At 45.5% G+C, this 17,173-nt stretch overlaps 1 protein-coding gene across 2 annotated transcripts in view; it reads right to left on the reverse strand.

The window, feature by feature from the left end:
- Positions 1 to 17,173, reverse strand: part of RCL1 (RNA terminal phosphate cyclase like 1) — a 97,709-nt gene that overhangs the window by 46,831 nt on the left and 33,705 nt on the right. Inside the window, exon 1 of one of the 2 annotated variants that reach the window (XM_021694341.1) lies at positions 15,083 to 15,218. The exons of the other annotated variant lie outside the window; for it this stretch is intronic. Coding sequence (XP_021550016.1) covers positions 15,083 to 15,218 — 136 coding nt within the window. Of the gene's footprint in view, positions 1 to 15,082; positions 15,219 to 17,173 lie in introns of those variants that run through there. 2 annotated transcript variants of the gene reach the window in all.

Genomic DNA, 17,173 nt, shown 5'->3' on the forward strand with positions numbered 1-17,173 from the left:
AATAAAATCTTTTAAAAAAAAAAAAATACTATACAGCCATTAAAAATATTTTAAAATAATTATTTAATTACATGAGGAAATGCTCACATTAAGGAAAAACTAAAAAATATATACAATGTGATTTCAATTTCTTTAGAGAAGTACCTAAAAAATAAGACAACAAGCCATTAATACATGAAATTAGAAATCATTCTGGGACGCCTGGGTGGCATCTGCCTTCGTTCGGCTCAGGTCACAATCCCAGGGTCCTGGAATCGAGGCCCGCATCAGACTCCTCGATCAGCAGGGAGCCTGCTTCTCCCTCTGCCTGCCGCTCCCCCTGCTTGTGCTCAGTCAGTCTCTCTCTCTCTTTCTCTGACAAATAAAATCTTAAAAAAAAATCATTCTTATCCTCGTTAAATCCCAAAAGGTAGATATTGTAAACACATACACAATTCTCAGAATTAAAAGATGTCCATTCACTTGGAAATATGCATAAAACATACACACATCTTATGTATAATATGTAATTACACATGATTCATAATAAATTATATTTTAACTGAAACATGTAACATCTTTCCTGAATTGTCAACACATCAAGAAAAAAACTACAGAACATACTAAAATATTTTAAGCAGAAATATCAATTTTACCAGAATACACAGCAGTCAACCAAAAAAAAAAAAAATTTACCACTCTAAATACCTTAGTAATTAAAAAAACAAAATTTTGCAAGAGCAAAATGAACTGAGATTTTAGAAATGGAATAGAATTACAAGCCAAAAAGTAAATGAAAAAATAATCACAAAAGAGATTTGAAAAATGGAAAATATAGCAGAAAAAAAAATCAAGCTAATTCATTTAAAAAATACAACACAGATCAATACTCTCATTCATCTGTACAAAGAAAAAATATAAGCTAATAATAAATAACATAATTAATAAAAGATTATGAGCTTTTGTGATAAACTATTCTCTGATAATTACTAATACATTTGGAATTAATATAACTATGTAAAAAGATGATAAATCAAACAGATAAACAAAAAGATACAAAAAAGAGAAACCCAAAACTAAGAGAATAAGAGAATTTATCAATAAACCGAAAAGAGGGGGTGCCTGGGTGGCTCAGTCAGTTAAGCGACTGCCTTCAGCTCAGGTTATGATCCCAGGATCCTGGGACAGAACCCAGCACCTGGCTCCCTGCTCAGCAGGGAGTCTGCTTCTCCCTCTCCTCCTGGCTCCTGCTCTCTGTCGCTATCTCTGCTCTCTCTCTCTCTAATAAATAAAAATCTTTAAAAAAACAAAAAAACTGAGAAGAGCACTGATAAAGTTGCTGAAAAAATTTTTCCCAACATTCAAAGGAAAAATTCGTCTATTACACATTCCAAAGAACAACAACAAAAGCATGAAGAGATGGCTTCAAATGCAGAATAGTTAAGAGCATCACATGCAAGAAATAAAAAATAAATCTCAGGAAACAAACTGAGGGTTGCTGGAGCGGTGGGGGGTGGGAGGGATGGGGTGGCTGGGTGATGGACACTGGGGAGGGGATGTGCTATGGTGAGCGCTGTGAATTGTGCAAGACTGTTGAATCACAGACCTGCACCTCTGAAACAAATAATACATTATATGTTAAAAAAAAAAAAAAGAAGATAGTAGGAAGGGAGAAATGAAGGGGGGGAAATCGGAGAGGGAGATGAACCATGAGAGACTATGGACTCTGAGAAACAAACTGAGGGTTCTAGAGGGTCCGAGGTGGGGGGATGGGTTAGCCTGGTGATGGGTATTAAGGGGGGCATGTTCTGCATGGAGCACTGGGTGTTATACACAAACAATGAATCATGGAACACTACATTAAAAACTAATGATGTAATGTATGGTGATTAACATAACATAAAAAAAAGAATGGACATAAAAAAATAAATAAATAAATTGAATTTAATAAAAAAATAAAAAATAAAAATGATAAATTTCCCCAAAAAAATAAATAAATTACAAACTAACTTCATTTAATAAGAACAAATAAAATATCCCCACATAAAGCCTTAGAAAAGAGCCCATAACACATTTTTCAACTATCCACTACAGTTAAGAAGAGGGCCTCCCAGGAAAGGACCACACGTAAGGCACAAGGAAGATGACAATATTATTAAATATAAAAACAGGGGATGGGGGAGAATCAAGTAGCTAGTTTGACTGCTACTGAAAAGGCATCTGAGAAAATTCAGATTTTTATTACTTTAAAAAATCTATTTTATTACTAAAAAATCTATTTTTTAGTAAAATTCTGTTTTAAAAGTATGAAGAATGAATTCATTGTAACAGAGTTTACATATAAAAACAGAAGCCTCTGGTGCCTGGGTGGCTCAGTTGTTTCACGTCTGCCTTCGGCTCAGGTCATGATCCCAGGACCCTGGGACTGACTCCCGTGTCAGGCTCCTTGCTCAGCGGGGAGCCTGCTTCTCCCTCTCCCTCTGCCTGCCACTCCCCCTGCTTGTGCTCGCTCTCTGTCAAATAAATAAAATCTTTTAAAAATAAATAAAAATAGGGCGCCTGGGTGGCTCAGTCGTTAAGCGTCTGCCTTCGGCTCAGGTCATGATCCCAGGGTCCTGGGATCTAGCCCCGCATCGGGCTCCCTGCTCCGCGGGAAGCCTGCTTCTCCCTCTCCTACTCCCCCTGCTTGTGTTCCTGCTCTCACTATGTCTCTCTCTGTCAAATAAATGAATAAAATCTTAAAAATAAATAAATAAATAAATAAAAATAAAAACAGAAGTCTTAGGTGGCGCATCTGCCTCTGGCTCAGGTCATGATCCCAGGGTCCTGAGACTGAACCCCATGTCGGGCTCTCTGTTCAGCAAGGAGTCTGCTTCTCCCTCTTCCTCTGCTTGTGTGCTCTCTTTCTCTCCCAAATAAATAAAATCTTAAAAATAAATAAACAAAAAAACAAGAGAAGCCTTAGAAGTTCCAGAACGTCTTCTTGGCCTTGGGGTAGACCAAGATTTCTTTAAAAAGACACAGAAAAATTTATAAATTGGACTACATTAAAAGAAGTATCTATTGCTCATCAAAAGAAACCATTAAGTGCATAAAAACAAGTCAGAGCATAACCAGATATTTGCAACGGCTTAACAGAGAATTGTGCCATATTAATAAAACGTAGTAGCATGCTACAGCAATGAACACCAGCTACTGCCTCTCCAACAGATATGACTGTTAAAAACACGGAAGACAGCAAAGAAACCAGACACACACAAAAAATACATACTCTATAACTCCATTATATAAATTACGGTTAGTATTTCAGAAATGCAATCAATGGTGTAAAAAGTCAACTTATTATTTACATTGGGAGTGGGAGAAAATGGTGTGATGGCACAGCATCGAAGGGTTTTAGGGTTGCTGGTCATGTTTTATTTCTTGGCATGGGTAGCATATCCACTTTGTAAATTCATCAAGCTATCCATTTATGGTCTGTGCACTTTTTTTTTTAGGGGGGGGAGGGACAGAGAGAATCTTAGGCAGGCTCCACCCCCAGCACAGAGCCCAACACCTGGATCCCATGACCCTGAGATCATGACCTGAGCCAAAATTAAGACTCAGCCATTAAACTAACTGACCCATCCAGGCACCCGGGTCTGTGCACTTTTCTTAGTATGTAGTATCCTCTGCTAAAAGTTTATTTTTTAAAAATAAAAATCAAGGGGCGCCTGGCTGGCTCAGTCAGTTGAGCGACCATCTCTTGGTTTTGGCTCAGGTCCTGATCTCAGGGTCCTGAGACTGAGCAACCACGGGCTCCATGCTCAGTGGGGGGTCTGCTTGAGATTCTCTCTCTCTGCCCCCCACCACCCCTCACCCCTGGCTCACACACGTGCTCTCTCTCAGATGAATAAATAAATCTTTCAAAAATAATAAATAAACAAAAATCAAATTCAAAGAAAAAGTACCTTTAAAAATTATGAAACAAGCAAAGAAACCCAATCATCTCTCCAATTTGCCATATTACAAATGCCATTAAATATATCTCAAAAAAAAAAAAGAAAGTGTTAATACAAGGAAGAAGCAGCAATTAAGGGAAAGGATATCTTACCAATTAAGCAAGAGGATTTCACATACTTTGATTTGACCCCACATTTTAAAAAAGCATAGTCTTTGACCCAGCAATTCCACATCTAGAACTCTATCCTGTAGAAATAGAAGTATGCTAGGATATATGTACAAAAATTTTTACTGCTGCTTTATTTGTAATAACAAACACTGAAGATTACTTTTTTTGTCCCATGCCTTCAAATGTTCCTAGATATCTCGCTGTGCTTATATAAAAACCTATAAAAGTGGGGCGCCTGGGTGGCTCAGTCGTTAAGCGTCTGCCTTCGGCTCAGGTCATGATCCCAGGGCCCTGGGATCAGGCCCCGCATTGGGTTCCCTGCTCCGCGGGGAGCCTGCTTCTCCCTCTCCTGCTCCCCTGCTTGTGTTCCCTCTCTCGCTGTGTCTCTCTCTGTCGGTCAAATAAATAAATAAAATCTTTAAAAAAAAAAAAACCTATAAAAGAAATAAAATCAACAAAGGGAAATTTAATTCTCTGATTTATGCTATTTTATGACCTTTCAAGTTTCCTATTTGTATACAAATTTTTCAGTTTTAATATTTTTCTTTACAAACGCCTTGGGAAGAAAAGTCATACAATCACATCAATTGGTGTAGAGTAGGCATCTGACAAAATGCAACTCATTCATAATAATAAAAAAAAACTTCCTAGAAAAATAGGAATAGAAGGGAACTTTCTCACTGATGAAAGCATCTGGAAAAAAAAAACAAAACAAAACCCATACAGCTAAAAGTACACTTAGCACCAAAACAATGGACGCTTTCCCCTAAGAGAGGGAACAAGGCACGGCAGTTTGCTCTCATCGCATACTTAACATGGTGCTAGAAGTTCCAGCCAGCGTGGCACGGAGAAGGAAGTACAAGGCATAAAGTTTAGAAAGAAGAAATAATATTATTTCTTTTTGCAGATGACATGTTTATCTACATAGAGAATCCCAAAGAATGTACAAAAAGACACCTACAGCTAACAAGTAAATTCAGCATGGTTAGAGGACAAACATTTTCCCAAAAATGAACTGTATTTCCATATACTAGTATTGAACACATGGAGACTGACATTAAAAATACTGTATCATTGACAATTGGTCTGACAATTGCTCGAAAAAGTAAAATATTTACGTGTAAATCTAACAAAATGTTTATAGGACTTGTATGCTAGAAACTACACAATGCTGGTGAAAGAAAGCAAAGATCTAAATAAATGGAGAGATATACTATGTTTATGGATTAGAAGCCTCAGTAAAGATGACAATTCTCCCCAAACTGACATATAGGTTTAACACAGTTCCTGTCAAAATCTTAACAAGATTTTTGTTTAGATAAAGACAAGATTATTCTAAAACTTATATTGGAAAGGCAAAGGAACCAGGATAGCTAAAACAATCTACAAAAAGTAAGAATAAAGCTGGAGGTATCAGTCTACACGCTTATAGGCACAGTAATCAAGTTTACATGGTCCTGGCCAAGGGGACAGACATATAGATCAGTGGATCCAAATAAAGGTCCCAGAAAGAGAGCCACACAAATGTGCCCAACTGATTTTTTACAAAGATACGAAAGCAATTCAATGGAAGAAAGATAGCCCTTTCAACAAACGGTGCTGGAGCAACTGGACATCCATAAGCAAAAAAAAAAAAGAAAGAAAAAAACTCAATCTAAGTTTTAAACCTCATACAAAAATCAAATGTAAAACTATGAAACCTTTAGGAAAAAACATTGAAAATATTCTAGATCTAGAATAGGCAAAGAGATCTTAGACTTAACACCAAAAGCATAAGCCATAAAAGACAAAGTTGATAAATTCTATTTGACTAAAAGTAAAATCTTTCGCTCTGCAAAAGACCATGTTAAGAGAATGACAAGACTGGGGGCGCCTGGCTGGCTCTGTTGGAGCAGGCGACTCTTGATCTCAGGGTCATGAGTTCAAGCCCCATGTTGGGCGTGGAGCTTACTTAAGAGCGAAAGAGAGAGAATGAAAGACAAGCTGTGGAGAGGGACACAGTATCAGCCATCCACATATCTGATAAAGGACCGGAACACGTAAAGAACTCTCAAAACATAAGCTTAAAAACAGATTAGTTGGCAATGAACAAAAGATGTCGGAGGAGGCCATGCTGACGGCACATAGGCAGAGGGAAGGTGTTGGCCATCATCAGCCATTAGGAATATGCAAATTAAGCAAGACAGCACAACCAGGACGGCTAAAACCAGAAACCCCCGAGCGCAGTGGCCCCAGGGCGCAAGGAGGAGCGCAGGCGCAGCACCAGGCACAGAGGCTGCGAGCCCAGAGGAGGCGCCCCCAGCCCAGGACTGGTCCTTCGTGGAGTCCTTCCTCCCGCCTCTCAACGTGCGCGCCCTCCTCCCACTCCTCGGGGCCCCTCTGGTGAAGGCCACCTGCTGCAGGCTGAGGGCCGCCTCCCCAGCTGTGGCTTGTCTGCGCTTCCTGCGCCCATCCTGGCCACCCTGTGTGGAGGCCTGGGTCAGGCCCGGGCTGCCGTGGGCACTGTCCCCGCCTGGTCCCGGCCCAGTCGGTCCACGGCGGCGCGGGTGTGGCAGCTGCCTCGTCTGACCTGCGGCTCCTTGCAGGGAGGACTGCCACTCACAGCGCAAGTGGGCCCCGGGCTCTGTCCTCCTCTTCTCGTCCGTCCTCGTCCGCTCCCGGGTTGCGGGGAGGATAGAAGGGCACTCCTGAGTCTCCTGATCCTCCTCTGAAACCAGGTCACACCCACCGGTGTTCTGGTGGGAGTTCACCACCTCCTCCCTCTTCTTTCTGAAGGCCATCATCGGCCTTCGCATCGATAGCATCACCCATCCCTGGCGACAATCAAGGAAACGTTAACCCGTCCCCCCAAATCTGAGAACATCAGGTTCTACGAGGAAGTGTGATCAAGATGGGACTTTTCCAACATGTGACCTCTGGTAGGGACAGGGGTGGGACAATGACCTTGAGCTGCTGCCTCTTAGCCCATAACCTTTGGGGACCATCCAGAAACAGCCCAGCGGACTCTGCAGCTGGTCTGCAGGGCCAGAGGCCAGGAGGGCACCTCAGTGCCACCAGCTGCACAGGCTTAGCCAAGTTATTAAAATGTTGATTTTAGAAGAAGTAACACCTTTTAAAACCCTTGGGGGAGGGGCGCCTGGGTGGCTCAGTCGTTAAGCGTCTGCCTTCAGCTCAGGTCATGATCCCGGGGTCCTGGGATGGAGCCCCACGTCAGGCTCCCTGCTCGGCGGGAAGCCTGCTTCTCCCTCCCCCACTCCCCCTACTTGTGTTCCCTCTCTCGCTGTGTCTCTCTCTGTCAAATAAAAAAATAAAATCTTAAAAAAAAAAAAAAAAAACCCTTGGGGGAAAAAAGCAGTGACAACACCAAATGCTGGCAAGGGTGCACAGAACCTGAATCACCTACACATTGCTGGTGGGAATATAAAATCATAAGGCCACACTGGAAAACACTTTGGCAGTTTCCTAAGTATGCAAACTACCATACAGCCCAGGGGCTATACTCCTGGGCATTTATCCCAGGCAAAGACTTACGTTCACAGAAAAACCTGTACACAAATGTTTATAACAGCTTTATTCATAATGGCCAAAAAACTGGAAACAATCCGGATGTCTTTCAACAGGTAAATGGTTAAAAAAAACTGTGATACTTTCATACCATGGAATACTGTTCAGCAATAAAAAGGAACAATCCTGAAAAAAAACTTAAATCTTCAGAGGATCATGCTGAGTGAAAAACGTCCACCGCAAAAGGTTACTTACTATATGATTCCACTTATATTCTTCGAATGACAAAATTATAGGAATGGAGAACAGATTAGGGATTGCCAAGGGTTAAGGAGTTGGTGGGGCAAGAAGGAAGATGGTGTGGCTGAGGAAGGGCAACCTGAGGAATCCTTGTGGTAATGGAAATGCTCAATACCTTCACTCTTATCCCTGTCCATTTCCTGGCTGTGATATGGTATTACAGTTTTTCCAGATGTTCCATGTGGGGGAAATTGGGTGAAGTCTAGACAGGATCTCTCAGTATTATTTATGACAACTGCATGTGAATCCATAACTATCTCAAAATTAAAAGGCTTACTCTAAAAAAAAAAAGATGGTGCACAGTTCCATCTGGAATAGCATTTTACAGCTTCCAAGCAACAGCAGATCTGAAAGCAGACGATTAGGATTCCTGGCATTTGTCTTTCAAAGATGAGTATCTCGGGGCACCTGGGTGGCTCAGTCGTTAAGCGTCTGCCTTCGGCTCAGGTCATGATCCCAGGGTCCTGGGATCTAGCCCCGCATCGGGCTCCTTGCTCAGCGGGAGGCCTGCTTCTCCCTCTCCCACTCCCCCTGCTTCTGTTCCCTCTCTCGCTGTGTCTCTCTGTCAAATAAATAAATAAAATCTTAAAAAAAAAAAAAAAGATGAGTATCTCATTTTGGGCACCCAATAATCAACATGTGACAGCAAACTAACAGTCAACAGAGGCACAAGAGGGCAGGTTCCCAATCCACAAGACAATAGTCAATCAACTATCCTTCGTAGAGTCATCAGGTTTCCCCAACTCTAGTTACTAATTAGTAACTCTGAGTCTCAGACCATACTAAAACAAAATACAGGTGCGTCCATGCAGTATAGTAAGAAATGTATTTGGTCTTTGTCCCCGATTCCTGGCACAGAGCTCCTAAAACCCTTGGAAATTCCAAAATAATAGGAGTGTCTCCTAAAATTTATTCATAAGGAGCCCCTTTTGAGTACACTTGACTTTATGCTGATGAGTTGACTTAGGATGGGGCCCCTACACAACCTCAGGATGAGACTGGTCACCAGAAACACCATGTCATTAGAGGGTTGGAACTTTAAGCCCTACCTGCTGGCCTTGAGGGAAGAGGAGATTAAACCCTATTAAAACTCTTGCACAAGGAGAGAACTTCCAGGCTGATGAATGAACACACGTGCTGGAAGGGTGGTGCACACCCTGGTTCCAGAGGGCAGAAGCTCCTGTTTCAGGACCCTGCAGGACCTGGCCCTACATACCTCATCTGTGTGTGCTCAGCTATATCCTTTATAACATCCTTTACAATAAACTGGTGAATATAAGTGTTTCCCTGGGAAACACTTTGTGAGCCATTCTAGCAAATCATCAGACCCGAGGAGGGGACGGTGGGAACCCCCGATTTATATAACCAGTTGGTCAGAAGTACAAGTGGCCTGAACTTGCGAATGGGACTTGTCCGAAGTGGGGACAGTCTTGTGGGACTGAGCCCTTACCGTGTGGGATCTGCTGCCATCTCCATGTAGACAGCGTCAGAATTGAGTTCAATCTGTAGTACACCCAGCTGATGCTCACTGAGAATTGGAGAACTGCTTTGTAGGGGGAAAAACCCCGCACATCTGGGAGAGTACTGAGAGTAGAGGAGAAAGTTTTCCCTTACAATTCTCCTTCTAGAAGATGCAACTTATGAACAGCCAGATTTAGCCCCAAAACAGCACATCAGTTCACCAAAAGATGTTTTCCTTTCAAAGGACCTCTATGTAGCATGTTTCCTCAACACATTTTAAGGAATTCTTTTGATTAAAACTCCACTTGCCCCTCCCTTTTCAGAATCTCATCTGATGAAGCCATGTGCAGCACTCCCTTGGGCCCACATAACTCCTCTCTCCAATTTCACAGGGGAACACTGTGAGGCTTAGTCATGGGACTGGCTCAGGGTCCCGCGTCCCAACTGTTAAACCAGTGTTCCTGCCCAAGTCCATCTTTCCCTATTCCCACTTTAAACAATTATTCTCGTGGAATTCTTTCCATTCTTACCCATAAACTGTGAACTCAACCTAACCCTGCAAGACACAGCCCTCATGAAATCCAGAGCTGGGGGTGCTATGGACAGCTGCCTTCCGGAACGCCGAGGAACAGCCGAGTCCGGCATGCGGTTAAACGGGAGAACAAGCCCTCCGGGCGGGAGCCAGCTGCACCCTCCTTCCAGCTCTGCCACTCAGTGGACTCCAACTTTTCCGGCTACCTCACCTAACTATGCCTTGGCTCTCTACCTGCAGGAACACAGCGGCAGAACAAAGTATTTACTTCCTCCTCACTGAACAGCAAGAGTAGAATGAAACATAGTTGTCTGTGTTTCTCAGAATGAAGCAAAAACTACACATGTGGTTGTGTAATTAGTAAAAACCATTCCAAGATCATCTTTCTTTGGGGTTCAAAATCTTCTCATTATACACAATCTGCACTGGAAGGAGGCAGTTTTATTTAAGAGATTAGCTTGTCTGCCTGCAGTCACAGAGTTTGACCTGTGTCTCATCCCCTTCTGAATCCCTGTGCAGCTTTCTTGGTCCACACACTGCTATCCCCAACCACTGGAGATATGGGGAAAAGAAAAGAAAAAAAAGGCATAATTAAGTCTCATATGCCAGAGGTTTCAACATCCACACTATTGACATTTTGGGCAGAAGCAGTCTTTGTGTGAGGAAGTTGTATGGTGCATTGCAGGATGTTTATTGGTATCCCTGGGCTCTACCCACCAGATGCCAGGAGCAGCCTCCCAGTTGTAACCACCAAAAATATCTCCAAAAACTGCCAAATGTCCCCCAGGGGAGCAAAACTGCCTTGTGTGAAAACCACTACCTTATACATAATACACACAAATATTTGGAAGACATCACCCAAAAGGAAAACTTTAGACTGAAAAGAGAGGACAAAAAGAAGGCATAATTCTCTTTAAATATGTGAAAAGTTTCCAGATAGAAGCAGGAACAGGGGCTCCTGGGTGGCTCAGTTGGTTAAGTGTCTGCCTTCAGCTCAGGTCATGATTTCAGGGTCTTGTGATAGAGCTCTCTGCTCAGCGGGGAGTCTGCTGCTCCCTCTCACTCTCCCTCTGTACGCTCGCTCGCTCTCTTTCTCTCAAATAAATAAATAAATAAATAAATCTTTTTTAAAAATCTAAAAAAGAAGCAGGAACAGATTTCGGACGCCGGAGAGCAGAATTATACTCGTAGGTAGAAGTTACATAATAATAAAACCAGCTAACATCATTTTTAAAAGATTTATTTATTTTTTATTTGAGAGAGAGAGAGTGCACGGCGGGGGAGGGGGGAGAAGGGGAGAAGCAAACTCCCTGCTGAGCACAGAGCCAGAGATGCAGGGCTCAGTCTCAGAACCCTGAGATCATGACCTGAGCCGAAATCAAGAGTTGGACGCTTAACCAAAAGAGCCACCCAGGTGCCCCAAAACCAGCTAACGTTTATTTTTCCTACATGCCTGGCACTGTTCTGTGTACTTTAAGTATTATTTTTTTTTTTTAAGATTTTATTTATTTATTTGAGAGAGAGAAAGAGCATGAGAGGGGGGAGGGTCAGAGGCAGAAGCAGGCTCCCTGCCGAGCACGGAGCCCGATGCGGGACTCGATCCAGGGACTCCAGGATCATGACCTGAGCCGAAGGCAGTCGCTTAACCAACTGAGCCACCCAGGCGCCCGTATTATTTTATTTAATCTTTACAATAACCCAATGAAGCTGGTGATGTTGGCCTCACTTTATAGATGAAAAAACGGAGGCTCAGAAATGTTAAAGAATTTGCCTAAGGTCCAAGAGCTAATAGCAAAAGCAGAAGCAGGACTCAAACCAAGGTCTAACTCTGAGACCAAGCTCTTAACCACCAAGCTACTACAACCACAACAAATTCAGGATTTTACTTCAACATAATAAATAAAGAACTCTTTGACTTACAAGCTGTTCCTTTCACCAACCGTGATTCTGGCAGCCACCATCGCATCTGTCCAGACCAGAAGCAGACCCAGAAAGTCTTCCTTCATAACCCCCAGGGAAGCCTCTGCCCTAACTCCCCTGAGTCCCTTTACAACATTCAGCTCTTCCTACTTGACGTTACTCAAGCTACTCTGTCAAGCACTTCCTACTCAGAAAGCTCCTCCAGAAGTGGGGCAACCAGCCTCTCGTGTTTACACTCCCACAAAGCCTTGCACACACTGGGGCTCAGGAACCTTTTCTAAACCACTGCCCCTGAGGCAAAAGGCCTCCACACCCCCCACCCTCCAGAGCCCACACCAGGAGGGATGATTAAGCAAGCACCTTCGAGAGATGCAATTTTTATACTTAAGCTGAAGATTTTATTGGATATGCTCTGAGTCTTTTCCAATTCTCAGAATCTGAGTCAGAAAAGAGTCAGAAAGGGAGAGATGACTGGCAGCACAGCCTCCTGGATACATCTTTAATCAAACTACCAAGGACTCGCTTGACTATGACCACATAACCCCTGGGGTTTATGAAGGAAGACTTTCTGGGTCTGCTTCTGGTCTGGACAGATGCGATGGTGGCTGCCAGAATCACGGTTGATCCCAGAGTCCTGGGATGGAGTCCTGCATCGGGCTCCCCGATTCTCCCTCTGCCTGCAGCTCCCCCTGCTTGTGCACGCCTGCTCGCGCTCTCTCCGACAAATAAATAAAATCTTTAAAAAAAAATTTCTTCGGGGCGCCTGGGTGGCTCAGTCGGTTAAGCGACTGCCTTCGGCTCAGGTCATGATCCTGGAGTCCCTGGATCGAGTCCCGCATCGGGCTCCCTGCTCGGCAGGGAGCCTGCTTCTGCCTCTGACCCTCCCCCCCACCCATGTGCTCTCTCTCTCTCATTCTCTCTGTCTCAAATAAATAAATAAAATCTTTAAAAAATAAATAAATAAAATTTAAAAAATAAAAAATAAAAAAAATTTCTTCGAGGGAACTGAGATATTTGTGTGTATATATATGCATTCATAGATACACACACATGTATGTGTATATACACATATACATACACACACGTGCATATTTATGTATATAAATACATGTAGCCCCTGATACACAACCGCTGAGCAGGGAGCCGGACTCGGGGCTCCATTCCAGGACCCTGGGATCATGACCTGAGCCAAAGGCAGACGCTTAACCGACTGAGCCACCCAGGTGCCCCCCTCTTGAAGAAATTAAGTGAACATCTACAAGATTTCTGAGGACCTGAAACCATCACAAGGAGATCTAAGTCAGGAGCCTCTGTTTTTTCCCTTGGTGTATTAATAAGGTAAAGCAAACAATGCTCCACGTAGTGCTCCCCATAAAATACCAACACATCTGCCAAAGAGCACTACCTCCCCCAAGCAGTGGAGCCTGGCAACCTTTCAGGAAAGTGCCAAGTGGCCAAGCCCTGTTGGAAGAAATGAGAGTGAAGAAATGTTCACAAACAGCGGACGGTAGGGAGGGGGGGGTACGCATCCTTCGGAACATTAAATATTAGTCTGGAGGCCACCTGTCAAAAGACAAACACTAAATTGTATCTTACAAGCACTATATTTCCCACCGAAATCCCAGGTTTCCGGGCCAAAGGACTTCTATTGCTATTTAAAAACAAACGACAGGGTGCCTGGGTGGCTCAGTTGTTAAGCGTCTGCCTTCGGCTCAGGTCATGATCCCAGGGTCCTGGGATCGAGTCCCACATCGGGCTCCCTGCTCCGCGGGAAGTCTGCTTCTCCCTCTCCCATCCCCCTGCTTGTGTTCCTGCTCTCACTATGTCTCTCTCTTCAAATAAATAAATAAAATCTTTAAAAAATAAATAAATAAATAAAAAACAAACGACAAAAAAACCTATGCCCACAGTTCACAGAAGCAGAAGCCTGTCTTACCATATCTAGCTAGTGGCAAATTCTCTAGAGTAAACTGGAGGTAAAGCGGAGAGCTGGCTGAGAATGCCACAGAGCAGAGCAATCAAGCAACTGCTTTGCCCACGCCGATTCAAAATAAGGACAGATGTTGAGAACACCTGGCAGAAACCATGCTAGGGGTCCCTCCTCAATGTTCTCAGTGTTTCTGAGCGGTAGAGAGAAGAATCATGTACCAACACAAGCCCTTCCCATGGTCACCAGGTACGGAGGGTCTTTCTTTCCCAACGGTCTATCTCCATCAATGACATTGCGTTTTCCCTTTATGTGCAACCAATCACCATTCGAGAGAGGCAGAGATGTAACCCTCCAGAACACGCAGACAGATGATGAAATGGGCCGGCCACCTAGTACAGAAGTCGGTGCAAAAGTAAACATTTCAACAGGACCGACATAGCTTCTAAGACCAACCACAAACCCTCTCCTTAAATTTGCAGATAGGTTTTCCCTTTTTTTCCTTTGAGTGAATCTCCCAATCTGGGATAACCAGACAGAAGCTTTCAAATGCATGTGTCTTATTCCAGGGGACCAGTTGAAAATCGGCACCACTTAACTTGATGTGAGTTTAAACAGGGCCTATTTTTTCATCAATCCACCTTTGTCGGGCAAAAAAGTAGTTTAGCGCTTGTCCTCAAATCTGACTGAAGTCAAGGCAATTAGGCCCATGACTTAAAAAAAAAAAAATTATCACAAAGCTTCTGTCCTGTGCACATCCCAGTTACAGCTAAAAACAAACACAAAATTTTAATTTTTTCTTTAATCCACACCCAAGGAGAGGTGTGAGGGCAGCTGAGAAATCATGGCGACAGGGACAGCCGATGTCCGAGGGGGCAGCTGCTTCTGAGACGTGTTTTGGGCTAGGGCACGGAACCAAACAGTGGTACTTTTCTCTCCAAACCTCTCTCCATCTTATATCTGCCCAATCACCACATTCCGGTCCAGCAAACTGCCTTTATCCTTTGAGAGGCTCACGGTGTGAGCAAGAGGACTGAAGGCAGGCGAGGGGGCGATGCCCGAGATTTGTTGCAACACGCAGTGCTGGAAAACGTGTAGCTGTTTACTAGCAGCGCCCGGGAGACGCCAGCGCAGCGCGCAGCTGAGCACACCCCTCGGGCCCGACCCCGCCCCCCCCCCCCCCCAGTCCAGGCGCGCTCGGGTGTGGGGGCGACGCGGCGCTCGGCCTCCCCGATGCGCCCGCGAGACGCACAGGCTCCCCGCGCGCCGCCCCCAGGGCATCGGCGCCGCACCCCCGCGGCCCCCGCGGCCCCCGCGTCCACCCCGCGCGCTGCCCGCCCCGAGTTACCTCGGAGGCCCGGGTTGTCGTCTCTGGCCCGAATCTTTCGGATTTTGACGGGGCGCCCACTCAGGGTGGACAGGACCAGTCGCTGGCGCAAGAAGTTGCAGCCAGCGTAGCTGAGGGAGTGCGCCTGGGTCGCCATGTGCGCGCCCTCCGCAAAGGTGCGGGCGGCCGGGGCGCGGTGACTTCGGACGGGCGCGGGGGTCGCGACCCCGGCGGCGGCGGCGACAGCGGCGGTGGTGACCCGGGCTCTCTCCCGTAGCCCCGCAGCCCCCGGCGCGTCCACGTGGTTTGGAACAGGAAGACGGAGAGACGAGACACCGGGTCAGAGGGGAGAGGGGCGGAGTCGGTGGCCGTCTCCCCGCCTCCCCACCCGACCGGGGGCGGCTCCCGCGTCGAGTCTCGCCGCTATTGGCCCGCACAGGATCAGGGCGGTGCCCCTGAGGCGCCGCCATTGGCCCGCGCTGGAGCTGGGCGGTGCCCGGGCCGCGCTGCCATTGGCCCGCGCTGGTAGGGCGGTGCTCGGGCCCCGGCAACAGCGCGCGGCGGGAGGGAGCGCGTGCCGGGGGCGGCCTGGGAGCTAAGCGCGGGAGCTCCCCTTCCACCGTAGCGTCCGTGCGTTCTCTCCACTGATGTGCGGGCGGGGGAGGCGACGGGCTGGCGTTGGGTGCCTACTACATGCCCGGTACTTAGCCTCAGTACTTAAGGCAAACCCTGGATGTAGTTGGTATTATCTCCCCCGCCTTTTACTGATAGAGGAGAAGATGGGATTAGCGCGCTTACCCTGTTGTGGACTCGGTGCTGAGCGCGCAGCCGGGGCATTCCTCTCGCTCCCAGCTGTAACCCTGCGAGGTGCTCCCTTACACGTGAGGGAAGACGCGAGGAACATTGCAAAGGTGGCCGTGGCCTCGTGCCTGGGGACCGGAGTCTTGCGACACCAGGCCATTGCTTACTTTATTATGAGACACCAAGATTTGCCCCTTTCACATCGGTCCCTTTACATGCACAGCGCTTCTGGCCAAGTCAGTTCCTCCCATCCCGCGTGGCTCAAAATGGGTAGTTGTAATAACTTCACACATACACACACAGACTCTGCTTTTCCCTCTTTGGTGTCTTTTAATCCTGCACACCAGAATCTTCCCAAAGATTGGATTATGTCACTCCTCTGCTCAAAAAACTTAAGAGATGTGCAGACATCTATCAAATGACTACAGATTTATGAATCCAATATCATAATAACATGGGTTTGCAACCGTCCTTGGATAATGTCACCAGATGGTGAGTTCCAGAACATTTGGGGGGTAAGGGGCAGTGATCTGCAAGGGTTGGACCTTGAGTAAGATTAGCCAAGGTAGCAAGCCTTGTGTAGATAAGACTCAGTTATGAGGAACCACCAGGGAGGTCTGCACTCCCATAGGGTGGCAGGTTATTAACCCTGAAGTCCATTGAGGGGGGTGGGTAATCCACTAATACTACTGCCATTTCTTAAGACTGCCTTTCAGGAAATTGGCAGCATCCCCTGATGTGAGCATTGAAAGCTCCTGGACCTCAGGGCCTCCCTTCAATCCTGCAGTGGCGTGTTCCAAAGCAAGAACAGGCACCATCCCGCCAGGAGTGGATTTCTTTGTGTATCATCTCATTTCAATTACTCAGCTACCTATACTCTGTAGCAAACCCCATGGGTGCCCTGTTCATATCCCTTAAGCTCTTATCATTTTCAATGCAAACCTGTTAATTTTCCTCCAGCAGCACCTGTATCTCTTTATCTGAGGGTTTTTCCCACTTGCATAGATCTCAGCACACCAAAGGTGCTGAGGAATTAATGTTCTCCAGTCTTCAACCAATGACTGATGGGAGTTGATGTATAAATATCCCAGCTCCTCAACCCTTGGATGAGATAGCTCTGTAACATAGATTCTATAGTGTTTCCCCAGGTTTCCCTAGAGGTTTTAAGCTCCAGTTGCTCACAGTGGTAACTTGCTTAACTTTTACCAGCTTCCTTCTTTGCCTGTACACGTCTCAGCTCCCTTCTGATATTTCCTGGGATTAACTCCTAAATAAACTACTTTCACTCAAATTATTGCCTTGGAGTCTTCT

Source organism: Neomonachus schauinslandi, chromosome 13 (assembly GCF_002201575.2).
Source record: "Neomonachus schauinslandi chromosome 13, ASM220157v2, whole genome shotgun sequence".
NCBI classification, from domain to species: Eukaryota; Metazoa; Chordata; class Mammalia; order Carnivora; family Phocidae; genus Neomonachus; species Neomonachus schauinslandi.